Source organism: Phyllobates terribilis, unplaced genomic scaffold (genome assembly GCF_046119375.1).
Source record: "Phyllobates terribilis strain yellow unplaced genomic scaffold, ASM4611937v1 Scaffold_2__4_contigs__length_985480577, whole genome shotgun sequence".
NCBI classification, from domain to species: domain Eukaryota; kingdom Metazoa; phylum Chordata; class Amphibia; order Anura; family Dendrobatidae; genus Phyllobates; species Phyllobates terribilis.
In genome coordinates this window covers 863,076,787-863,096,545 of record NW_027362762.1, presented here as the reverse complement: position 1 = coordinate 863,096,545, position 19,759 = coordinate 863,076,787, and the positions used below count along the sequence as shown (strand labels likewise).

General features: G+C 45.7%; 1 protein-coding gene across 4 annotated transcripts in view; it reads left to right on the top strand.

Moving 5' to 3' along the window:
- The window catches only part of ZSWIM7 (zinc finger SWIM-type containing 7), a 174,114-nt gene that overhangs the window by 147,119 nt on the left and 7,236 nt on the right, over window positions 1–19,759 (top strand). For 3 of the 4 annotated variants that reach the window (XM_073668013.1, XM_073668011.1, XM_073668012.1), the window contains exon 5: window positions 6,955–7,059. In XM_073668013.1, the coding sequence (XP_073524114.1) occupies window positions 6,955–7,059 (105 nt within the window). Of the gene's footprint in view, window positions 1–6,954; window positions 7,060–18,364; window positions 18,569–19,759 lie in introns of all 4 variants that reach the window. The other variant, XR_012300432.1, reaches the window with a different exon arrangement.

The window sequence follows — 19,759 nt, the reverse complement described above, 5'->3', positions numbered from 1 at the left end:
CCCTAGCTACGCCTCTGGTCAGGGCAGCATGCTTGTGAAGCATTTTGATTACAACAACCAGTCCATACTCACGATGGGTAAGAGCACTATTGCTGTATATCTATGATAAAGTAAATCCATGTATAGGCGCAGATATGCTTTGTGCTCATAGTACTTTGACCACTGTGTCTACTATTTAGGACCTGTTTGCTTTGTGCATTCATATTAATGTACCTATCTCTCATACCTAATCTTATTACTTCATATGTACTGTTTAGTCTCTAAACACTCCTTGTAGTTGAGTCATGTATATTGAATTATTCCATTTGCTATATGTGTATTATCAATAAAGCAATAATTTTAGCTATAAAAACTCCTTCTTTTTGTTGTTCAAAGTCAGTGTGGAGTTAGCGATCACTTCTAAACAAACATTTAAGGTTTCTGTAAGACCTAATGGCTGAATTAGTTATTTGAAAATGTACCCAGTTGACATATTTTGTTTCAAGCACCACTCCAGCGGGTTTTCTTTGCAGCACTGGAGTGGTGCTTTAAATTTAAGCCCCCTCCGGCATATACTCACCCTCCGGCATCTTCCCCATTTTCCAGCACCACTCAGGTCCCGCGGCGCCATCTAGTAAGTTCAATTGGAATAAGCAACAGGAAAGCCCAGCACCTACGCCTCCAATCACTTCTTTGTATAGCAGGACTAAGCACCTATCCCTTCAAGTCCTGGGTGCAAAAAAAGCTTCCATTCATAGACAAAAAATACTGTGAATAGTTCAAGAAAAGTGGAAGGCACTCATCGGACTATGTTAAAATGCTTCTTTATTGTTTCTTCTTTAAAAACATTACAAGCTGGGGGGTATATGTCATGCTGTTCTTGACGAAGGCCATTTCGCTCTTCAACGGGTCAAACAGGTATGTTTTGAGTGCAGCTTCTGACTGGTCGGAAGACAAAAGCTACATCACAACAGCGCAATGCAAGTCTAAGAGAGACAGAACGAGGATCTCATAGACTTGTATTTAAAAGTTGAAACACTGGATTTTGCCAGGTCACTTTTTGCCAGAGACCAATAAGAGAGACACTGGAAAAGGATGAAGGCGACGGCAGGTGAGCATGAGACAGGAGGCAGGGGAATTACATTTAAAGCACCACTCCAGCGTTGCAATGAAATAAAAAAAAGCGCTTTAATATTTGTCTAGACATGTGTGCTTGTTCAAATGCCCTGTTATCTTTGTGTAAATTCCGGTTATAACTGTGAAGTCTCAGAACTAACCACTGATAGCTGAAGGTGTTACAGCAGAACTTGTGCTGAGCTTTTTAGTTTTACTAATACTACTAGTTCTATTCACCAGACCTGTCACTCAAGGAAAAGAATCCGCCCTGCTAGAAACCAGGAAGTAAGGAGACTGCATAGCTCTGAGTTGCTGAAGAGGCAACTTGAGAATACCTTTTTACGTGTATGGGCACTATAACTGTTATTGATTATATTTACATTTAGAGGAATGTTGGGTTCTGGACAAAAAATGCTCTAGTTACTTTATGGATGATGTGAATATTTACTAAAAAAGCTGATGAGCTGGTGGAGTGTCTGATTCATCACTTTACAGGCATCAGCAGCACCCGATGGATCATATAATTTATAATCGGGTCAATCTATAATTTTACCAGAAAAAACGTCCTGCATGCTACACTATTTTTTCTGGAAATTATGACAGAGGTTTTGATACAGATGTGAACAGAGGCTTAGCTGAAAACCTTGTAGTCTAATGCTAAATGCTTGATGTTGAAAATCCGTGCATCCACCCTTCCATTTCTTCAAATTAAAAGCAATTGGCTTTTTTGAAGAAATGCAGATTCATATGGAGTAATTTGCCATTTTTAGCTGTACAATACGATCCTGATGTCTGCAGGATGATTCCTGTTGTTTTTTAATTTGTAGAAAAACAGATCCAGTATTATGGTTTCTCCAGTGCGTTCCCACAAACTGGGCGGCTGCTGCAGCGTTGTGTATTTGGTCGTACAGACCGTTTTGCTTGTAAACATTTTTCAGCCGTAGTCCTATATAGACTGAGACTCATCTTCCTGCCAAGTGTCCAAATTAGACCTTGGCAGCTGTAAACAGTCAGACATTTCCTTGACAGGTCTCTTGGGGGTGGTAAATGGGAAAGAAGAGTTTCTCTGTGTGACACGAGTAGTAGACAAATTTGTCGTTAATGGACTTCGTAGAATTAGGGAAACATCGCTGTAGAAAAGAGAACACGATACAGAGTTTAAAGAACTGGGTCTTTGACGGAAAAGACCATTAACCCCTTTCTGTCAATTGTACAGTTCTTACACATCAGTATAGTGCCTTGTTGATATGTTCAATGAAAAGCCATTAGTCACTGACAGGTACAGACAGATGCACTAATTCTCTGCTGCAAGCTGCAACTCCCTTTTTATAATTATAGATTTGGTACATGAGCCAAATGCTTGTGCTCGCATATTGGTCACATATTCACATAAATGGTCACTGTATTTTCAGAGCACTTGATCTCATTTGATAGATAATATGATAAATGGGAAAACTGCAAGTCATTTTGTTTAAAATTTGTGTTACCCACACTCAGCTAGATGTCTTTTTTCCTTCTAGCTCATTGTCCACTGCCTGTTGTCAAGTGTAATCCACCTCTATCACCAGAGACACTGAGATTGGAACTATGCTTAGATCTTTATCTTTCTGTTCCTCTCCCTGCCGTCAAACTAAAAGTAGGCATAACAGAAAGGCCGCTTTCTGTTCTTGGCAGGCAAGCCATTGGACAATGACAGGAGCAATGCATGATGGGTCTGAAAGGTTACAGCACCTATAGTTCTGGCAGAATGTTAATAAACTGCTCACTGAGAGTGGATGGCAAGTTGTAGAGTACTAGCTATTGAGCCCGTTCTACGCCCGGGTGGCGAGCATTTTTATTGGTATATGGTCTCCCATCTTGGTATTTATGCTGCCCCCATCCTGGTATTTGTGCTCCCCAATCTTATTCCCCCATCCTGTTATGTGCTGCCCTCATCCCTATCCTGGTATGCATGGCACGCCTCATCCCTATCCTGGTATGCATGGCAGCCCTCACCCCCAATCCTGGTATGCATGGCAGCCCTCACCACCAATCCTGGTACGCATGGCACCCCTTACCCTCAATCCTGGTGCGCATGGCACCCCTCCCCCTGAATCCTGCTATGCATGGCACGCCTCATCCCTATCCTGGTATGCATGGCACTCCTCATCCCTACCATGGTATGCATGGCACCCCTTACCTCCAATCCTGGTATGCATGGCACCCCTCACCACCAATCCTGGTACGCATGGCACCCCTTACCCTCAATCCTGGTATGCATGGCACCCCTCCCCCTGAATCCTGCTATGCATGGCACGCCTCATCCCTATCCTGGTATGCATGGCACTCCTCATCCCTACCATGGTATGCATGGCACCCCTTACCTCCAATCCTGGTATGCATGGCACCCCTCACCCCCAATCCTGGTATGCATGGCACCCCTCACCCCCAATCCTGGTATGCATGGCACCCCTCACCCACAATCCTGGTATGCATGGCACCCCTCACCCACAATCCTGGTATGCATGGCACCCCTCACCCACAATCCTGGTATGCATGGCACCCCTCACCCACAATCCTGGTATGCATGGCACCCCTCATCCCCAACCCTTGCATGCATGGCACCCCTCATCCTGGTATGCATGGCTTCCCTCATCCCTCATCCTGGTATGCATGGTACCCCTCATCCCTATCCTGGTATACATGGCACCCCTCATCCCTATTCTGGTATGCATGGCTCCCTCATCCGAATCCTGGTATGCATGGCCCCCCCAGATCCCAATCCTGGTATGCATGGTACCCCTCACCCCTCAATCCTGGTATGTATGGCACCCCTCTTCCCCCAATCCTGGTATGCATGGCACCCCTCATCCCCAATCCTCGTATGCATGGCACCCATTATCCCCAATCCTGGTATGCATGTCACCCCACCATCCATCCCCAATCCTGGTATGCATGGCACCCCTCATTTCAAATCTGGTATACATGGCACCCCTCATCCCAATCCTGGTATGTATGGTACCCAACCCCTCATCCTGGTATGCATGGCTTTCTCATCCCCAATCCTGATATGTATGGCCCCCTCATCCCTATCCTGGTATGCATGGCACTTCTCATCCCCCAATTCTGGTATGCATGGTACCCCTCATCCCCCTATCCTGGTATGCATGGTACCCCTCATCCCCAATTCCTGGTATGCATGGTACCCCTCATCCCCCAATCCTGGTATGCATGGTCCCCTCACCCCCAATCCTGGTATGCATGGTCCCCTCACTCCCAATCCTGGTATGTATGGTACCCCTCACTCCCAATCCTGGTATGCATGGTACCCCTCACACCCAATCTTGGTATGCATGGCACCCCTGATCCCCAATCCTGGCATGCATGGCACCCCTCATCCCCAATCTTGGCATGCATGGCACCCCTCATCCTGGTATGCATGGCACCCCTCATCCCCAATCCTGGCATGCATGGCACCCCTCATCCCCAATCTTGGCATGCATGGCACCCCTCATCATGGTATGCATGGCACCCCATCCCTCATCCTGGTATGCATGGTACCCCTCATCCCCCAATCCTGGTATGCATGGTACCCCTCATCCCCCAATCCTGGTATGCGTGGTCCCCTCATCCTCCAATCCTGGTATGGGTGGCCCCCTCTTCCCCCAATCCTGGTATGGGTGGCCCCCTCATCCCCCAATCCTGGTATGTTTGGCCCCCTCATCCCTCAATCCTGGTATGTATGGTACCCCTCACCCCCCAATCCTGGTATGCATGGTACTCCTCTGCACACATACAAAAAAAATAAACACTTATACTCACCTTTCTTCTCTGTGCTCCAGCGCTGCTGTTTCCTGTTCTGCCGGAGGCCGGGAGAGGAGTGCGGCGCGGGAGCACCGTTCTGTCCAGCGCCATTTTGCTGAAGACACACTGCAAATGTGTCTTCAGTAAAATGGCACCGGATACCGCTATGCGCATGCGCCGATTCCGACGCCTTCACTCCGCCCCCGGTCTCCGGCCAGAAGAGAGGCGCCCCGGCAACGCTTCTCCCAGTCAGGTAAGTATGGCGCCGGAGATCACGGTATGGCGCCACACACTCCTCACCTGTAACGGCTCCATGAGTTCTTCTTTCTGGAGGCAGACTGGGCGTCGCGCATGTGCAGTCTATAGAGGCTTCAGACAGAGGGAATTCTTTTCTGGTTATATTATTGATGAGAATTGGGACCTTTATTTGGACATATTAGACTGGTATATGCACCAAAAACCATTTATACTTGTTTTATTTAATGAGGGTATCTTGCTTTAAGCTAGTGGCAGACATTGCATAATAGCAGACAAAAAGATCTGTTAGATAGTTCACAGTCCTACCCGTCTAAAGGCAATCTGCTTCACCTTTGATGTCACATCTCTTTACTAACATGGAAGTACACAATAAAAGTTTACTCTTCCAGAAACTGTCAGCTACTTGCTAATTTATTTACACACAGAGATGATGCCAGGTGTTCAGTGATGTCGGATTTATCTAATATAGAATAGAATGATATAATGTTAGAGTTGGAAGGGACCTCCAGGGTCATCGTGTCCAACTCCCTGCTCAATGCAGGATTCACTAAACCATCTCAGACAGATGTCTGTCCAACCTCTGTTTGAAGACTTCCATTGAAGGAGAACTCACCACCTCTCATAGCCGCCTGTTCCACTCATTGATCACCCTCACTGTCAAAAAGTTTTTTCTAATATCTAATCTGTATCTTCTCCCTTTCAGTTTCATTCCATTGCTTCTCGTGTTTCTTTGTGCAAATGAAAATAAGGATGATCCCTCTACACTGTGACATCCCTTCAGATATTTGTAGACCGCTATCAAGTTTCCTCTTAGCCTTCTTTTTTGCAAGCTAAACATTCCCAGATCCTTTAACCGTTCCTCATAGGACATAGTTTGCAGTCCGCTCACAATCTTGGTAGCACTTCTCTGAACTTGCTCCAGTGTCTTCATGTCTTTTTTTAAGATGTGGTGCCCAGAACTGGACACCGTATTCCAGATGAGGTCTGACCAAGGAGGAGTAGAGGGGGATAATTACTTTTTGTGATCTAGACTCTATGCTTCTCTTAATACATCCCAGAACCGTGTTTGCCTTTTTTGCAGCTGCATCACACTGTTGACTCATGTGTAGTCTGCGATCTATTAGTATACCCAAGTCTTTTTCACACATGCTGTTGCTTAGCTCTATTCCTTCCATTCTGTACGTGTAAGTTTTGTTTTTCTTGCCCAGATGTAGAATCTTGCATTTCTTCCTGTTAAATACCATTCTATTAGTCACTGCCCATTGTTCAAGTTTATCTAGATCCTTCTGAATCCTTTCTCTGTCTTCTCTAGGGTTAGCTATCCCTCCTAGCTTTGCATCGTCTGTACATTTGATTAGTTCACCTTCAGTTCCCTTATCTAGATCATTTATAAAAGTGTTGAACAACACAATACAATCCATAACACTTAGACCTCCAGCACGTGACATAATATGGGTCTATATTGTAGCTCCACGTGTGCCAGATTTTATACAGAAACTAAAATTAAATATCGGCATACATTTTTGAGTTATTTTGTACGACCCATCACTGAGCCCCTGCCGGTGTGTAAGACTTACCTATAGGGACGTTGTGTTGCCATAAAGGATTAGCACAGTTGTGAATCCTGCCCGAGCCATTACTGCCCCTTTTAGACATTTTTACGTACTGTATTTATTACCACATGTGACTGACCATATGTAATAAATTAATGTACAATATTCCAGCTGATTAAATAAAAAGCTATAGAACATAGAATAAAGATGATGTCCTATATATGAAGTAAGAGATAATACTATGTGGTTTTTAACTTTTGCTCAGGTAACTGGAAGTTCAGGCAAGATGTATACCTGTTACAAGACCAGTCACTACTGCTCCTGCCCTGCCTTCTCTTTCTCTGTACTTAGAAGACAGGACAGCTTGATGGTAAGTCATTGTTGTTGTATAATATATAACTTAATTATATGGATAAAGGTATTGGGACACACGTTTTAATCAATTAATTCAGGGTTTTTTTATTCGATCTTATTGCCACAGGTGTATAAAATCCAGCCCCTCGCTATAGAATTGGCCTTTTACTAATATTTGTGAAAGAATAGGTCTTTCTAAAGAGCTCACTGATATCAGCTCGGTCCTGTAATAGCAGCCACAGGTGTAATAAGACAGGTCATGACATTTTTTTTCCCTCCTAAACATTTCACAATCAATTATGAGTGGTATTATTGAGAAGTGGAAGCATTTAGGAACCACAGCAACCCCGCCAAGAAGTTGAAACCACGCAAAGTAACAGAGGAGGGGGATCGCCACGTGCTGAGCCTCATAATGCATGCCAACACTGTTCAGCCAGAGATAGCGTAGGGGCAATTTAACTCATTAACATATTGCCTGTTGGCAAATAGAACCCCCAACTAAAGCTCTATAAAACTTAACTTTTAATAATTAAATCCTTGTTATAGTAGTAATTTATATTAAAATTCCAATATAGGCGCAGGTAGTGAGGACTATCAGGATTATTCAATTGGCATAACTGTGTATCCAATAGTTATCCTATCTATTTCCATTATCTTATGCTTGTGGCCGCAGACCACTTATTGCACTATTCCCTACCTGTCCTATTGTAAACTAGCCTCTATCCCCTGATGACGCCGGTTAGGCGAAACATGTCGGGGAGGCTATAATTTTAGTTTACAATAGGACAGGTAGGGAATAGTGCAATAAGTGGTCTGCGGCTACAAGCATAAGATAATGGAAATAGATAGGATAACTATTGGATACACAGTTATGCCAATTGAATAATCCTGATAGTCCTCACTACCTGCGCCTATATTGGAATTTTAATATAAATTACTACTATAATAAGGATTTAATTATTAAAAGTTAAGTTTTATAGAGCTTTAGTTGGGGGTTCTATTTGCCAACAGGCAATATGTTAATGAACCTCATAATGCATGCTCTTCTGACTCCATTAATGACCTAGGAAGTCCAAGCGTCCCATCTCATTAATATCAGCACAAAAATGGTGCACTATGAGTTTTATGTTATGGGATTCCATGGCCGAGCAAGCCTTATGTTACCAAGCACAATGTCAAGTGTCAGATGGAGTGATGTAAAGTACACCGCCACTAGGCTACAGAGCAGCGGAAATGTGTTCTGAGGAATGAAGAATTGCACTTCTCTATCTGGCCATCTGATGGACAAGTCCTGGTTTGGCGAATGCCCAGAGAACATTACTGCCTGATAGCATTGTGCCAACTGTAAGGTAAGTTTTGGTGGAGGAAAGATAATGCTATGGGGTGTTTTTCAGGGATGGCCTAGGCCACTCAGTTCCAATGAACAGAAATCGTAATACTTCAGTATACCAAGACATTTTGGACAATTGTATGCTTCCAGCGATGTGCTACAGTGCAAAAGATATGGTCGGATGAGTTTGGTGCGGAAATACATGACTGGCCGGACAAAGCCCTGAACTAAACCCCATCCAATACCTTTGCATGAACTAGAACAGAGATTGTGAGCCAGGTCCTCTCACCCAACATCAAATGCTCTTCTGGATGAATGAACATAAATTTCCACAGCCACCAAAATCTTGTAGATTGGAAGCTGTTTTAGCTGCAAGGGGGACCAGCTCCACATTAATACCTATGGATGTAGAATGAGATGTCGTAAAAGCTCCAGTAGGTGTAGCGTATAAGTGTCCCAATACTTTTGTCCATATAGTGTATATTACCTACTCCGTGAAAATGTTTTAGGATGGCAACATAGTAGTTTCTAACTGGTTTGCCCCCTCGGGGCCTAATGCATACACAAATCTCATGCGGTTTCTGCACTGTCACCCTTATGTTACCAAGCACAAACCAAGTGTCAGATGGAGTGATGTAAAGCACTCTTACAAACTATATATAATAGTGCTATGTGCATGTAAAATCACCCTGACTCTAGTGAACAAACAAGGCTGCTGCGGTGACATTTTATCCATGCTGACATAATGGCAGTATTTGGCTACCTTGGTCACATGGATGTCTCATCAATACGAACAGTTTGTAACTATGGAGGATAAGGATTGTTGGTAGATGAAAGGCGCAGACTCCATAAGATAAGTACAGTGAACTCTACTTTTTCCTCTCCTCCAAAAAAATCTTTAGCAAGCCAAGCTAGTATTAACAAAATCCTGACCATAGGGAATACGCGTGTGATTTATTTTAACACATTGTGTACCCCAAACTGTACTACTGATAACATAGATCCATCGATAGAAAAATAACAGTTATGAGTCTCCTAAAATGGCGACACAAACCATTTTATTTTTAAACAAAGTTCTACATTTTTATATCCAAAATAAAATAAAAAAAACTATACACGTTTGATATTCGGATAATAGTACTGTTCTGAAGAATCCATTTAGCAGGACATATTTGCCAAACTACACTTTAAAAAACAACCCCCACTCCACCACCACTCCCCCCCAAAAAAAATCAATGGCAGAATTGCATTTTTTTTTTTCACCATTTACCCCACTTGGAATTATTTTCCCTGCTTTGCATTAAATGATGTGATTAAAAAAAGCAAAAAATAACAATCCCTGTAGCCCGAAAAAAAAATAGGGCTCTTAGAAAAAGGGGAGGAGGAAAAACGAAAGCCAAAAAAAAATGGCTGCGTCCTTAAATGGAAGCTTTTATTAGAAAATTACGTTATGTTAAATTCAAGTTTTTGTGTTCCATATATATAAATATTTTTAAGTTTTTTTTTTTTCATATCATGATCTTTATTAAAGGGAACCTGGCACGTCATTTTGCCATACTAAAGTGCCCCAATGCCGTACAGGTCACGTAATGTTCATCCCTAATGTACGTGTCTGTAAACGTCCCAGTATATACAGTACAGACCAAAAGTTTGGACACACATTCTCATTTAAAGATTTTTCTGCATTTTCATGACTATGAAAATTGTACATTCACACTGAAGGCATCAAAACTATGAATTAACACATGTGGAATTATATACTTAACAAAAAAGTGTGATACAACTGAAAATATGTCTTATATTCTAGGTTCTTCAAAGTAGCCACCTTTTGCTTTGATGACTGCTTTGCACACTCTTGGCATTCTCTTGATGAGCTTCAAGAGGTAGTCACCCGAAATGGTTTTCACTTCACAGGTGTGCCCTGTCAGGTTTAATAAATGGGATTTCTTGCCTTATAAATGGGGTTGGGACCATCAGTTGTGTTGTGCAGAAGTCTGGTGGATACACAGCTGATAGTCCTACTGAATAGACTGTTAGAATTTGTATTATGGCAAGAAAAAAGCAGCTAAGTAAAGAAAAACGAGTGGCCATCATTACTTTAAGAAATGAAGGTCAGTCAGTCCAAAAAATTGGGAAAACTTTGAAAGTGTCCCCAAGTGCAGTTGCAAAAACCATCAAGCGCTACAAAGAAACTGGCTCACATGAGGACCGCCCCAGGAAAGGAAGACCAAGAGTCACCTCTGCTTCTGAGGATAAGTTTATCCGAGTCACCAGCCTCAGAAATCGCAGGTTAACAGCAGCTCAGATTAGAGACCAGGTCAATGCCACACAGAGTTCTAGCAGGAGACACATCTCTTCAACAACTGTTAAGAGGAGACTTTGTGCAGCAGGCCTTCATGGTAAAATAGCTGCTAGGAAACCACTGCTAAGGACAGGCAACAAGCAGAAGAGACTTGTTTGGGCTAAAGAACACAAGGAATGGACATTAGACTTGTGGAAATCTGTGCTTTGGTCTGATGAGTCCAAATTTGAGATCTTTGGTTCCAACCACCGTGTCTTTGTGCGATGCAGAAAAGATGAACAGATGGACTCTACATGCCTGGTTCCCACCGTGAAGCATGGAGGAGGAGGTGTGATGGTGTGGGGGTGCTTTGCTGGTGACACTGTTGGGGATTTATTCAAAATTGAAGGCATACTGAACCAGCATGGCTACCAAAGCATCTTGCAGCGGCATGCTATTCCATCCGGTTTGCGTTTAGTTGGACCATCATTTATTTTTCAACAGGACAATGACCACAAACACACCACCAGGCTGTGTAAGGGCTATTTGATCAAGAAGTGGAGTGATGGGGTGCTACGCCAGATGACCTGGCCTCCACAGTCACCAGACCTGAACCCAATCGAGATGGTTTGGGGTGAGCTGGATCGCAGAGTGAAGGCAAAAGGGCCAACAAGTGCTAAGCATCTCTGGAAACTACTTCAAGGTTGTTGGAAGACCATTTCCGGTGACTACCTCTTGAAGCTCATCAAGAGAATGCCAAGAGTGTGCAAAGCAGTCAACAAAGGAAAAGGTGGCTACTTTGAAGAACCTAGAATATAAGACATATTTTCAGTTGCTTCACACTTTTTTGTTAAGTATATAATTCCACATGTGTTAATTCATAGTTTTGATGCCTTCAGTGTGAATGTACAATTTTCATAGTCATGAAAATACAGAAAAATCTTTAAATGAGAAGGTGTGTCCAAACTTTTGGTCTGTACTGTATGTAAAAATCTTTAATCTGTAGTTAACTTCTATGTAAATTCCAGCTTTTTTGTCATGTGGGTGGCACTGGATATGGTTCAGTCAAGCTGGTACTCGGCATGCCATGAGTGTGTGCCGCTAATATGGCTCCATGCGCTCATTGCATGCACAAAGTATCTGAGTACTGGGAGCTTCCCAAGCATGCGCAAATCGCAAATGAAGTTATGGAAGTACACCCCGCTTCAATGAGCATGACCAAGAAGCTGACTGTTGGCGCTCAGGCATGGGATTTCCTTGCAGAGGGCCGTGATGTCCGAGTAGGTCAGCCCATTATTCAGACTGCTGTGGGTGTCACTACTCGCCAGAGGAGAGTGACTGACCCGATATCCTGCGCCACCCATGACTGAAAGCAAGGATTTTACATAGAATGGAACTAAAGATTAAAAGTGTTTTTTTACTTACTGTATATACGGGGAATTTAGCTTTACAGACACATGTGAGGAATGAACATTACATCACCTGTATGGCAATGAGGACAGTTTAGTTCAGAAAAATGATGTGACAAGTTCCTTTTAAAAAAAAATATATATATATATATATAGATTGGTAAATTGATTACAATACATGTGTTATTTCCTGAAACAACAGGAATTTAGAGTCTAAAAAGCCCCAATGGTCAGTGCGAAATCTGCAAGATTTTTATTTTAATGTAGATTGTGATATGATAAAAAAAAACAATTTTTTCAGCAGCAGAAGGGAAGGAAGGGAGACACAGATTCTCTACTTCGTGGGTAGGCAGAGCCCCATAGGATAGTCACCTCAGATTGGAAAAAGACGACCGGCCCCTCCAGTATATAGGCTCCTCCTACTCCCATGTTCATCAGTCTTTTTATCTGAGGTCTCAGAGGATAGTCGCTGCTTCGGCAGCTCCTCAGAAGAGTTGTTATTTTATATCCAGCGAGTCCTGGACCCCCCCGTGGTCTAGAGGCGCCGAGACCCCTGACCCTCCCCTGGCAGCTCTGTGTACCCCTTGAGGAGGTTCCCACTTATGCCTGCCGGCCCCGGGGGATACAGGGCGCTCCCTGGCGGAGGCGCACACCACACATCTGAGAGGGTCCCTGCGTGCTCCGCCATAGGGGGGAGCAAAGGGCCATGGCGCCACACATCCCTGAGGATCCCTGTGGCGTTCAGCCGGGTAAGTGCTCTTTGGTCTAAAGAGTATCTTTGACGGCTACGGCAAGTGTACTGCCTGTGTGTTTCTTGTCTATTTCAGACGCTGCCTTGACTGGGGAGCAGAGACGGAGGCCAGTAATTTTTATTTTTATTTTTTATTTGCGCATGCTTTTTCGTTTTTGCTTCCTGCCTTCATTGAGGCAGGAAGATCCCTGTATTGGCGCGCGTTTTCTTGCTTTTATTGACTTGCTTCCTGCCTTCATAGAGGTAGGAAGTTTTCTGCCCTCATTTTTGTTTGAATAAGGCGGGGGGCGTGGCCTAGCGGGGGCGTGGCTTAGCGTCTCCTGGCTTCCTGCCGTCATTACTTAGGCAGGAAGCGCTTGGTTGAGCGTGCGCTGGCGGTCCCTGCTTCTCCCTCCGGCGTCCAGCGGCGCCTCCTGCTCTCTGCTCCCCGTCCGTCCACACACTTAGGAGGAGCGGTCGCCGCAGTACCGGTGAGTCCCCTCTGCCTCTGGCAGGGGTTCTTTGTCAGTGCTGTCTCTCCAGGCTACCTATTAGGAGTCCTCAGGAGCACTGCCGCTTTCTCTCCTAAAGCTATTTACTTCACTGACCTTTTAAGATGTGTAGTATTATAGTTGCTGTGATGTTAACCCCTTCTGAAAAAGTGGAACTTTAGGGGAAACACATGGTGTTTAAGGGAGTTTCCCCCTATTGATTTTTTGCTCGGCATTTCTAGGGTAGCTCTTTTCTAAGGGTGAGCTTTAACCCTTCAGAGCCTGTCGCATATATAAAAAAAAAATAAAAAAATAAAAAATAATAATAAAATTTAAAAAAAAATAAAAAAAGTGAGTTTTGAAAAACAGGCTGTGCAGCTTTCACACTTTTTTGCCATCCTTGTTGTACATCCTGGCATCTGGTGTGGGTGGCATGTCGGATCAGGGGCCTGGGAGTGCGGATCGGTCTCCTGATCCGTTTCAGGTTCAGTCGCACACCTCTGATACACTCAGGCCTTCTACTACATCAGTGATGTTAAGGTGGAGGCGCTCACTCGCTCCATTGATAGTCTCTCTAGTCTCCTAGGACAGTGGGTGTCAGCTAGATCACACCCAATGCCACGAGGTAAAAAGCGCCGCAAGACTATGGTGGCGTTGTCTCCCTCGCAGAGCGCATCAGAGGCTTCGGATTCACCAACAGATTCGGTTGATGAAATTTCTGAGTCCGAAGAGGAGGATCAACAGGATCGCTCTGTTTTTCTTTCTGGTCGCGTAGATGGGCTTATTAAGGACATGCGGGAAGTATTAGAGCTGTCTGAAGAGCCGACAAGACCGTCTAGGTCGGGCCGTCTGTATCAGAAGACGCGCCGTGTTCTTTCTACATTACCTGCGCATGAGGAACTTAACGAAGTGGTGGAGAAGGAGCGTCAGTGTCCGGATAAACGCTTCCGAGGAACGCGTTTTTTTGATGCCCTATATCCCTGTGCCAAGGAGATGGTTGCTAATTGGGTTCCCTCTCCTGAGGTGGATATATCTCTGTCTCAGCTGACCAAGTCTTCCCTGCTTCCTGTTAAAGGGAGAGCCAATCTTCAGGATCCTTTGGACAGAAGATCGGAGTCAGCGGCGAAATCCATCTATGAAGCCGCGGGTCATAGTTTCCGAGCGGCCTTGGGGGCCATGTGGGCCGGTGAGGCTTCTCTGCGGTGGTTGGATCAGCTGCGTGCGGCGTGGCAGGATGGGACTTCGCATTCAGAAGTGTAAAAGCTTTTTCAGCGAATGGAAGAAGCTATGTGTTATGGCAGAGATGCAGTACTGGACACTGCTTCAATTCTGTCCAGGGCTCAGGCTTCGGCAGTCACGATTAGAAGAGTTCTGTGGCTTAAACAGTGGACCGGGGATGCAGTATCCAAACAGGGATTGCTTAGTCTGGCATATAAGGGCGGTCAGCTCTTTGGTTCAGATCTTTCGGAACTAATTGCCAAAGCTAAAGCTAAGGATGTTACTCTGCCTGGGAAAAAGGCAGTGGCATCCACAGCCAGCAGGACAGGGCCCGGCAGAGGTCTTCGGTCCTTTCGGGCCAGGGGACGATTCAGTCAGCCTTCTTGGAAATTGGGTCGTCCCTCATCCTCCGGCAGATCCGCCCAGAAATCTTGTACTCCTTGGAAGCAACGGTCCCGTCAGGACAGACGGGAGGTTGATAAAAAGTCCGCTAAGGCTGACTGACGCCAGGGATCCCCCCGAGGGCTCTCGGGTGGGAGGTCGTCTGCTACAATTCGGGTCGATCTGGGCATCCCACATAGCAGACGGCTGGGTGACACGGGTTATGTCGGCAGGCTATTTCATAGAGTTTCATTCGCTGCCTCCAGACAGGTTTCGTCTGACGGGCATTCCGTCCGTGCCAAGACTGGCTGCCGCACTGTTTCAGGAGGTCGACTCTCTCCTACAGCAGGGTGTGGTGGTTCAGGTTCCTCCGGAAGACCAGGGAAAGGGTTTTTATTCCAACCTTTTTGTGGTCCCCAAAAAGGAGGACAAGTTTCGTCCGGTGCTGGATCTCAGGGATTTGAATATTTACGTCCGGACACGGAAGTTCCGCATGGAGTCTCTCCGATCGGTGATAGCGACCCTGTCGCAGTACGATTTCTTGGTGTCCATAGACATCCGCGACGCCTATTTGCATATCCCTATCGGCAGGGCTCACCAGCGTTTCTTGCGTTTCGCTATAGGTCAAACCCATTACCAGTTTGTGGCCCTGCCTTTCGGGTTGGCCTCAGCTCTCAGGGTTTTTACAAAAATTCTGGCTCCTCTCATGGCGCTTCTTCGAAGACAGGGGGTTACGATCCTCCCCTACCTGGACGACCTGTTCATAGTCTCACCCACAGCGGAGGAGGCAATAGCGGCTCGCGATCTCTCCCTTCAGTACCTGATGGACTTCGGGTGGCTGATCAATTGGAAGAAATCGTCATTGGACCCAGCACAGTCCATTCTTTTCCTGGGGATGCAGTTCGATACTGTTCGGGCAGTTGTGTCCCTGCCTCCTGTCAAGCAGACGAACCTTCGTCTTCTGGTCCAGGCTATGAGGTCGGCGCTGTCAATGTCCCTTCGGGAATGCATGCGCCTTCTGGGTCAAATGGTGGCAACTATGGAAGCAGTACCATTTGCACAATTTCATTCCCGGGATCTCCAGAGCCTTATTCTGACCCATTGGGATCGACCGCTAACTTCTCTGGATCGCTCGGTCATTATCTCCCGCAGGGTGCGAGAATCTCTTGGATGGTGGTTACATCCGGAGACTCTATCCGTGGGGAAATCCTTCCTTCCTCCGAGATGATCGGTGGTGACAACCGATGCCAGCCGGACAGGCTGGGGGGGAGTTTGGAACAACCTCTGGATTCAGGGAGTCTGGTCGCCAAAGGAGTCGTCTCTCCCGATCAACATTTTGGAGTTGAGAGCAATATTTCTCTGCCTCCAACATTGGGCGGTCTTATTGAGCGGTCTACCGGTCCGGATCCAGTCGGACAACGCTACTGCTGTCGCGTACATCAACCACCAAGGCGGGACGAGGAGTTCCAGTCACATGTCGGAGGTCTCTCGGATCCTGGTCTGGGCCGAGTCCAAAGTTCCAGCAATCTCTGCAATTCACATTCCAGGGGTGTTGAATATCTCGGCGGACTTCCTCAGTCGCGAGCAAGTGGACCCTGGGGAATGGAGTCTCCATCCAGAAGTGTTTTTTCTCTGCTGTGTTCCCGTTGAGGGACTCCTCAGGTGGACTTGATGGCATCCAGGCTGAACGCCAGGGTTCCGACGTTTATGTCCAGGTACAGGGACCCGGAGGCGGTGGCGGTGGATGCTCTAGTGGCCCCGTGGGGTCAGTTCAAGCTGATCTATGCGTTTCCGCCGATCTCCTTACTACCTCTGGTGATCCGGCGGATCAAACTCGAAAGGGTATCAATAATTCTGATAGCACCAGACTGGCCGCGGAGGACATGGTATTCGACGCTGGTGTCTCTTCAGGCGGCACCTCCGTTTCCGCTGCCCCTTCGCCCGGACTTGCTCACTCAGGGGCCCATTCGTCATCCGGACCTGAGGTCCCTTCGTTTGACGGCGTGGCTCTTGAGACCGAGATCTTGACCCGTCGCGGTTTTTCGCCCGAGGTCATTGCTACCTTGCGGGCGGCCCGGAGTCCAGCTACGTCCAGGATTTATCACAGAACTTGGGAGTCTTTCTATTCATGGTGTTCTGGATCCTCAAGAAACCCGAGGGTTTTTTCCATCCCCAACTTCTAGGCCTTTCTGCAATCTAGTCTGGCCAGGGGTTTGGCAGTTAGTACGGTGCGGGGACAGGTATCTGCTCTTTCCGCACTTTTTAGGAAGGCTATTGCCTCTCGTAGGGATGTGCGCTCTTTTTTTTCGCGGAGTCGCACGTCAGTTTCCACCACGGAGGGCAGTTGTGGCTCGATGGCGGCTTAATCTAGTCCTGGAAGCCCTTCAGCATAGGCCTTTTGAGCCTATGGATTCTGCTAAACTTTCACTACTTTCTTGGAAGGTGGCCTTCTTGGTGGCAGTCACCTCTTTGAGAAGGGTATCGGAATTGGCAGCACTTTCTTGCTCACCTCCTTTTCTGGAATTTTTTCTGGATTGCGTGGTGCTTCGTACTCGTGAAGATTTTTTGCCTAAGGTAGTGTCACAATTCCACATTAATCAGGACATTGTGTTGCCTTCTCTTTGTCCAGGACCTAAGAATCCAAGGGAGCGGGCCTTGCACTCGTTGGACTTAGTGCGGGCATTGAAGTTCTATCTTACGATCACCCAAGGTTTTCGGAAGTCGGACTCTCTTTTTATAATTCCGGCAGGTCGTCGGCGTGGTCAACGTGCTTCCAAGGATACGATAGCTCGGTGGATCCGTTCAGCTATCCTGGAAGCGTACCAGCTCAAGGGCGAGCCTTGTCCGGTTAAAGTTAAAGCTCATTCCACGAGAGCCATTGGCTCATCGTGGGCTTTTTGTCAGGGGGCCTCGGCAGCGCAGCTCTGCCAGGGGGCCACCTGGCGCTCCGTTCACACCTTTACTAAGTTTTATAAGGTGGACGTAAGTGCTTCAGCCGATGCGGCCCTGGGACGTAGGGTCCTGCAGGCGGCGGTAATTTAAGTTATCCCTTTACTTAGTTTTCCGTTATTTTAGCGCGGTTTGCGCTCTTGCCTAAGTTTTGGGGTATGGAAGCTTCTGCCTCTATTTCCCACCCTTAAGTAGGTACTGCTTTAGGACGTCCCACGAAGTAGAGAATCTGTGTCTCCCTTTCTTCCCTTCTGCTGCTGAAAGCTGGATTTTGGTAAGAACTTACCTGTAAAATCCTTTTCAGCGAAGGAAGGAAGGGAGACACAGCACCCTCCCAGGGCAGAAGTGTTTTTTTGTGTTTCTAGATGCAGCGCGTCTCCTTCCTGATGTCGATCTTCTGGACTGGGTTTAGCGCTCTACGGCTCTCCTTCCAGTTTCGCCAGCTCTACACAGTTGTCAGGTCCAATGGGGTATGCCTAAGACTGTGTGTTTCTATTACATAACCTGTTTTCTCTCATTTCTGAAATTTCAGAAGGGGATATGTTGTTCTGCTGGTTGGTCTGCTCTTCCTTAGCTTGTGTACGGACTGATGAACATGGGAGTAGGAGGAGCCTATATACTGGAGGGGCCGGTCGTCTTTTTCCAATCTGAGGTGACTATCCTATGGGGCTCCGCCTACCCACGAAGTAGAGAATCTGTGTCTCCCTTCCTTCCTTCGCTGAAAAGGATTTTACAGGTAAGTTCTTACCAAAATCCGGCTTTTTTAAATATATTTAACACAAAAACCTAATGCAAGTCATTTTCTGATGATCATTTCTCTTTTTGGTGTTAAAAAGCCGAGGTGTATTTAACGTCAGTTATATTTTGCTCTTTTGTCCTAACATGTGAGGTTTTTTTTTCCCCCTACATTCGTATCTTAACCTTTTATTACGCTGTGATCTTTGTGTTATAATTTGCTGTAATTGCGCATTATACTTTGCCCGGCTGTTGTCACCAGGATAATTAAATAATTTCCGTCCACGTGGTGTAGTAAAGACGTCACGCTTCGGGGCTTGATCAATACAGAGTCGGTGGGATATATGATCCTGGCAGCATCCTCTTATGTTCTCTTCATTTAATGGCGTCAGTTAAACATTAAGAAATGTGCAGTGAAAAGAAAAAAAAATCAGGGATCATTAAGGCCATTTGGCCGCCCTCATTGATAGTTGTTGTTATAGTGACCGGTGAATAACTGCTGCAATCATGTCAACCTAAAACATATTGTGGGTCATGAAAAGACATCCCAGCTGCAATATGTCACCGGTCTGGAGCCTCCGGTGAGCAATATGCAGTATATGGTAGATGGCATGTTTGTATCGTTATCAGTCTGTTTACGGTACCAAAAATAGCAAAAATGTATGAGAGAAACGCCAAACTCATTGTCGTATTATCAAGCCAATAATGATAATACTAAAAAAGTATAAAATCTATGTAGCATATGTTTTGGACAATATTGCATAACACATCTTAAAGGGTTTGTATTAATATAAAAAAGTGGTTATAGTAACAAGATATGCAACTTACAAAAATACGCCACATGTAAAAAGGAGCTCCGATCTTCAGCTGCAAGCTTAATGGGAATCTGTCAGCAGGATGTCACACCTCAAATTATTTCTATGGCCAAATAGCATTTTCAAAGCCCTGTCCAGCAATACCTTTACATGGCCTGTCCATTCTTCAGTTACTGAAAAATTTGCAAATGAGAAGATCTGAAGCCTCTGTCACTCCAGCTCTATTCCCTACCCAGCACTGTATCCTCCTGCTGATGGCTCCTTTGCCTGAAGTCACGCAGCATAGAGGAGATAAGATAAGCAAGAGGAGGTGGTGATGGGCGGGGAATAGAGGTGGAGTGACAGAGGCTTCAGATCTACAACATCATTTGTATATT